Source organism: Eriocheir sinensis, unplaced genomic scaffold, assembly GCF_024679095.1.
Source record: "Eriocheir sinensis breed Jianghai 21 unplaced genomic scaffold, ASM2467909v1 Scaffold3, whole genome shotgun sequence".
NCBI classification, from domain to species: Eukaryota; Metazoa; Arthropoda; class Malacostraca; order Decapoda; family Varunidae; genus Eriocheir; species Eriocheir sinensis.
The window spans coordinates 631,059-638,239 of record NW_026111609.1 but is presented as its reverse complement, the minus strand read 5'-3'; the positions used below and the strand labels follow the sequence as shown (position 1 = coordinate 638,239).

Here is a 7,181-nt window from a genome sequence, read left to right as displayed (position 1 = left end):
ATAGCCTATTATTACGTATACTTTTTTTTATAAAGAACAAGATCTCGGCTGTCAGGAATTTTTTGTTTTTGGTTTAAAGGCATAACAATCTCCCCTAATAATTGCAGTATATTTTTAAATATATCATAGTTTGATAAACAACTTAGCGTTGCTCTTGACTCAATTTGAACGAAACTAAAAGCTCGTGTCAAAATGTAGCGACAGAACCTAAAGAAAAAATATTTATTAAGCGTTAGCGACGGGCACTTTTGATAAATATCTATCTTAAAATTATGTAGAGTGCATCTGTGACCACCAATCACCACAACAGTACGATTTCGATAGGATGTAATAATTTTCATGTCGCGTGGAGGGGTTGCCAGATGTCGCTTTCTGAACGAAACTTACTGGACAGTGTGTCACTACTCTCTATAGCCGACTGTACATATTTTCAGACAGATTGCAGCAAGACCTCAACCTATATTCATATAATTCTCCCCCACAACCTAGATTACAAGTAGTATAAGTCAACAATAGAGTACAGCAACAGTTAATGTCCGCATGACAGGTGGAGTGAGGTGTGGGTGCAGTAAGGTGACAGGTTACTGGTGCCGTGCCTAGTACCGCCGGTAAAACGAGGATCAAGCCTCTACCTGTGCCCCTGAAACTACACCTCACCCACCGTGAGTATTGGGGGGGATTCTGGGGCTGCCCTGTGTAGGCCACTCGTCCTCTCCCAGTCTCCGTGTATTTCTATGTTCTTGTATCTGTTCCTCAATATCGAGGTGCTTTTCATCTGCTCCTCAATGTCGAGGTGCTTTCATCTGCTCCCCAGGCCCCAAGTGGCTGTCGAGCAGATTAAATCACCAAAGCGGGCAACCACGTAATGAGCCAATAGGCTTTCTGTTGCCTGCATTTCCATGTTTCCATGTTTCCTCTTCAATCCACCCTCTCCCCTCTTCCCGCCCACCCTCCTCCTCCGCCTCCTCCTCTCGCCTGACCTCAGTCTCGCCTGACCTCCTCAAAGGGACGGACGTTGACCTTGCTGCTGCGGCATCAAACCTTAACCTTGCTTTTCACCTCGTCTGGTGAAACGACACTTGTTATTTTGTGTGTGAATCGACTCCGTGTGATACATTTTAACGTCACAACTTTTGAAATCCGTTCATCCACGTTTTTAATTAACCGTTACTTAAATAGGCCCGTACGCCTTCTCAGAAATCGAACGGCTAACTGTGCTTGTGTACTTGTCTTATTTAGCACCACTCAACCTAATTAATTAACGTCTAACTCAGTGCTGTGACGCGTCTAACTAGTGTTTGAAGTGTTGCGAGGATTACCTTACAGTGAGAAGACTTCCCTGCTGATCCACGAGCGGTTAAGTTATATATCGACTTTTTTGTGTTTCCTGTCTTTCATCAGTAGGCAGTGGCGTCACCAGGGAAAAAAATTTGGGGGGGCTTTAGCCCCTAGGTAATGATGGGCGTCGGGCGAGCGCAGCGAGCCCAACCAGCTGGACCCATTCTAGGGTTATTTTGAGGCCCAAAAAAGAGATGAAAGTAGAATTAATCTTTATTACTTGATAATAAAAAAAAAAAAGATGATAAAAAAAGAATAAATGTAAAATTATAATATATACTCAGGTACTTTCCTTATTGAACGTAAATAGGTACATGGGATACTGGTAGTTAAACAGAATAAGATCATTAATATGAAAAGTAACTTAAGCTTGACCGCCTATGCTCCATGTTAAGTATGGGTTAGTGACATGCGCCGTATGGTGGATTTTCCCAAATTTGATTGAGATTGTATTGGAAGGGAAGCAAATTTGTCCACTACTACATCAAGATCAAGTGAATCTACCACACCTTTTTCAATTGAAATTGTACCCAGACTGGTCAGCCGTTTCTGACCCATTGTTGCCCTAATGTATGTTTTAACAAGCTTCAATACAGAGAATGATCGTTCACATTTAGCATTACTTACTGGGAAAGTGAGAGCCAAATGCAGTAAATTCCAGAGTGTACTGAAACCTTGCTTTAGAGGCTTTAGTTTATCTAAAGCATTAGATATGGATTTAGCATCATGTAGTGTTCTCTGAGCAACAAGAACTTCTGCATGGAGGTTCTCACTTTCAATTTCATATTGGTCAGCAAGATATTTCAAGTCATTTTCATTTAGAAAGTTTGGGGATGAAGGATGACATGCAGATACACCAAGTAGAATATGCTTTGGCTCATCAAACCTGTGCCCAAATTCAACGAGTACCTTGTCTAGGATGGGATAGTAAATACATCTTTTGCAGTGAGATTTGGGATCTTTATCTCTTTCAGAGGTGTCTCGTTGGCCTATGGTTTCAGTTACAATGGATCCTAACAACCGTGATGATGGCTTCCTTTGCCTTTTTGAACTTGAAGGTTCTTGTTGAGTTACAGTTATGTGTCTTGCTGTAGCAAATTCAACTGCCTTTTCCCAAATGGCATTGAAATGATCATCTGAAGTTCTTCTCTCATTCAGGATTTTTATTGTTTCCTGTGACATGTTAACTGCCGCAGCAAGATCCATATCCTCACTCTGCCAAACCTTTGAAAGTGGGGTTGTAATGTCAAATACTTCAATAAAATTAATCAGTAAGAAAACGGTCTCAAATTTATTCAAGGACTGTTGAAGTCCAAAAGCTAAGGCCTTTTCATCACCAGAGCGTCCATGGACAGACAAATCTTCTAGAGTTTCTGTCAGGATCCCATACCGTTGGAAAATTGCCCTAAGGGCCTTATGGTTATATTCCCATTTGTGCTGGCACACTTTGGGAAGCTCAACAACTGGTAATTTCTTGTCCCTTTGGATATCTATAAAGATGTCATGGCGCAAGGTTGAACTACGGATGAAATTTATCAGGGCTGAAATAAAGTTAAAAAACTCGGCTACCTCTGGTAAGCAACCAGCAGTGTGGGTTATCACCAGCTGTAATCTGTGTGCAGAGCATGGAACATAATAACATGGATTTTTGGCAGATTCTCTAATCAGAGCCTGCACACCCCTGATGCTGCCGCTCATTACTGATGTAGTGTCATAACACTGTGCTATGAGTTTATTGACATTTAATCCTAGCTCCCTAAGTTTCTCCAACAAAACAGTAGCCAGAGAATCAGCATCAAGTTCCTTTAAAGCAATAAATCCTAAGAATCTCTCGTGCACAGTTTCATCCAACACGTACCTGATACACACACTGAGTTGCTCAGTAACACTGACATCCCTAGTTTCATCAGCTATTACAGCAAAAAAAGGTGCTGATATGGCTTCTTTGGCTATAATGTCACTTACACACTCAGCAACAGCTTGCAAAAGAGAATTCTGGCTGACCCCTGAAGTATATTTGGCATTGTTTGGAATCTTTTTTACCAATTTTTGAAACTTTTCTGACTCCCTTTTTAACAAATCAAATATCTCTAGAAAGATACCCTTATTTAATGAATTTTCAGATTCATCATGACCCCTGAATGCCATATTAGATTTAGCTGCTGTAATGACAATGTTTAAGAGTGTTTTAACATAGTCTCTGTTATCCAGAACCTGCTGTTTGTGTTGGCTATCAAGTTTCTGATGAATGTTACCATGCTGCTGTGAACTCTTGAAGTTGATCCACTTTTGCATTGCATTTATATGATACGTGGATTCTCCATGCTTTAATGCTTTTTCATGCATCTTTTTCCAGACTCTAAAGCCATCGTTGGTGAATGTTACTTCTTTGTGACCAACACTACCGCCAAAAAGTCTACATGGAAAACAATAAACTCGGTCATTAGTCACAGAGTATTCCAGCCACTCATACCTTTTATACCACTCATATTGGAAAGACCTGGTCTGAGAACCGGACTGTAATTTAGGATACACTTTAAGTCTCGGCTGTGTGGGTCCCTCTTCTGGCTTTGTGGCTAGATCCTGCACCTGCTCTTTAACAGGTGTTAGTATGTCAGCATTGTCAGGATTATCACTTGTACTGGGTTGTACCTAAAAAAGATGTATGAAATATGTTAAACTGTACCAGAAAAAAAAAAAAAGTTATAGTCATAAATAATATTTTGAAGGTCGAATTTCTGGTTCCAACAGTCCCAATTCCCATTTAAAATAAATAATTGAAATTGAATTTATTCATGCACCAACCCTCGAGGAGTATATGGCGCTCAATTTCCCCCAGAATACGACCCACAATGGTCGGTTTTGCATCCAGGTACCTTAGCGTACCTAATTATGGCTAGGTGAACCAGAGCGACGGGTTTGAAAGGGTTGTTGCTCATACAACCCCACTCGTTCGGGAATCGAACCCAAATTCTCTCGGTTGTGAGTCGAGACTCGAGAGTGTTACCAATATCACCATTCACCACAAGTAAATAAGTAAACATATTAAAACTTTAGCTAACAACAACATCAATGATGACAACGCCAATAACGTGAACAATGACATCAACAACAGCGACGACATACACAACAATGCTAACAACGACGACAATAACAACGAAATAAGAACTTTTAGTTAAGGAACTTACAGATATAGGGATGGTTTCAGGAGCTTGGGTAAGTTGGGGTTAGAGTCAGATTGACAGTTAGGCCTATCTGGGTTTCCTTCTGATTTTCATCCCCTGCAGTATCCACATCCTCATTTTTTGGCTTTGAGCTATGCTAGGACGAACACAAAGAACTTCCTTATATCACCAGGGGAATCCTTAGACCTTTTCATGATGATTCATCACCTGAAGCAGAATGAGTGGCTAGTCACACCGCTAGTGTCGTATCTGCAGGTGTTCCAAATTCCAATTAGTCTACAGGCCTATAGGAAAAAGCAAATACTCTTTACATTACTATAAAATACGATAGTAAAGCATTTCTTACCCTGTTAACCAAATTCTTAAGCTAGTGTTATCCTGTTACATTAAAGTCTGTTTAACAGTACATACATACATGCAAAGTCTACACACACCAATTTCTGACACACACACACACACACACACACACACACACACAGTACAGACATACAGGCATAGGCTACACACACACACACACACACACACACACACACACACACACACACAGACATACAGACATAGGCTACACACCTTACTGACACACACACACACACACACACACACACACACACACACACACACACACAAGACAGAAAAACAGACATAGGCTAAACACACACACACACACACACACACACACACACACACACACACACACACACACAGTACAGACATACAGACATAGGCTACACGCACCTTACAGACACACACACAGACACACACACACAAACACACACAGAACAGACATACAGACATACCCTACACGCACCTTACTGACACACCCTCCTCCTCGAATGATTTGTCCCACGAGAACACAATGAAACTTTCATTGTGTTCTCGTGGGACAAATAATAAGGTTCTTTAAGTGAATAATACACCATGACATAGGGTGGAAATATATCAATAACGATTTAACAAACTCTTTAAGTTTCAATTCACTAGATACACTCACCAGTGACCAGCGAAGCAAAACAAAGGCACTAGCGGAAGGACTAGTCTGTCAATACTGTCTGCCACTGTGGCGGCGTGGCCTGTGTGGGACCGGGGGACGTGTATTGTACTTGTACGCGTCAGCTGGACATCACCTGATCCTCTCTCTCTCTCTCTCATTTTATGCGACTTTTATGTAGTCACTGTAGATTTTTCAAGATTTTAATTTTAACTTTTTCAAGCTTTCAAGAATAGGGTAAATATTTCAAGATCTTGAAAAATTTTTCAACGCTAGTAGCACTGGTGACTGGGTTCCGAATTTCTTTGGGGGCCAAAACATACTCTCAGAGCGTTTGGGGGCCATGGCCCCGTGGCACTGGCCCCCTGGATCCGCCCTGCCTACAGAATACTGAAAACTTATTCGCTTAACCTAGGATCGAGCTGACAGTGGCATGTCATTGCAAGCCTGCTTGTTTTTAGCCATATTACAGACAGCGGCAGTTTTTTCTCTTGTAGGCCTATTACCTAACGTTAGAAACAAAAAGTTAAATACGTCTTTACCTTAAAGTTCGAGATGACTGTCCATCTATCCGGGAGACTATCCTTCCTGTGATAAACACGTCAACACTGAAGCGAAGCATGGACTCGACTGACGACTGCATGCCATAAAAGAAAACGAGTCTTACTAATAAAAAATGAGAGGTAACTATTTTGTTTATTTAATGCTCTGATGCAGGGATGGTTCAGCAGAGGTACCGATGATTCTATAGAATAATGAATAAAATAGAATATCTGTATAATAGAGCATACAAATATGGAGATCTGTCAGGAAACATATTTCAATATCTAAGTGAAACCAATTTTTTTTAAACCCGAAAATAAGGTTATGCTTTGACATGTAAAGTGGCCCAAGTGGGCTAAAACTAGAGAAATATTAATTTTTGAGGGTAGAAGTATTTTTGGGGGGGCTGAGTCCTTGGTTTGGGGGGGCTTAGCCCCCATAGCCCCCCCCTGGTGACGCCACTGTCAGTAGGATTACAACTACACGACCTAACACAGCACCCAGTGAAAGACAGTGAGCTTCTTGTGTCTAACTAACGTAGAAAATCTGTCACTAACGTAGAAGTACAAAGCTTGACCCGTATACCAGCACACCTGTTTTGAAAAGGAGGAAAAGTTTAATCCCCCAGGGAATTTTAATCCCGGAGGGAAAACACGTGTGGGCCCTCATAGACGCCACACCTCAAACTCTCCCGCGTGACTCGACCGATTTAAAGCCGCCTCCCTTCAGGTGTTCACCATAGCCCACGCGGATACAAAATTCATCTCAACTGTAAATCTCACCGTTATATCGTCTTGCAACAGTAAATAAAAAAGAAGTAATCATGCCGTCCAACTATTTCAATTGCTGTAATTGTTCAAAGAAATATGCTGCGATTCACTACCAAACCAGCGACTCGATGTGTAGGTACTGTGTCTTAGACTTACGTATTCAGGCACTACAAACAACCAACGAGGATCTACAACGCTCCAATACGTTACTTTGGGACATCATGACGTCATTCCCTCACTTCCCTACTCCTCCTCCTTCTTCTTCTTCTTCTTTTTCTTCTTCTTCTTCTTCGTTCTCCGAAATTTTGACCCGATCACATACCTCCTCCTCCTCAGCCCCCTCCATTTCTCATCCCT

General features: G+C 41.4%; 1 protein-coding gene across 1 annotated transcript; it reads right to left on the bottom strand.

The window, feature by feature from the left end:
• Window positions 1-1,410: 1,410 nt before the first annotated feature.
• LOC126991530 (zinc finger MYM-type protein 1-like) lies at window positions 1,411-6,090 on the bottom strand. Its single transcript, XM_050850273.1, has 2 exons — window positions 6,054-6,090; window positions 1,411-3,990 (listed from the first exon to the last, which is right to left on the bottom strand). Exon 2 carries the CDS (start codon window positions 3,682-3,684, stop codon window positions 1,729-1,731), a length of 1,956 nt encoding a protein of 651 aa, XP_050706230.1. The 5' UTR covers window positions 3,685-3,990; window positions 6,054-6,090; the 3' UTR covers window positions 1,411-1,728.
• Between the last annotated feature and the right edge of the window lie 1,091 nt (window positions 6,091-7,181).

Bases quoted from the DNA above. Each gene is read 5' to 3' on its own strand.
- LOC126991530 (XM_050850273.1), bottom strand. From the start codon at position 3,684: ATGCATGAAAAAGCATTAAAGCATGGAGAATCCACGTATCATATAAAT.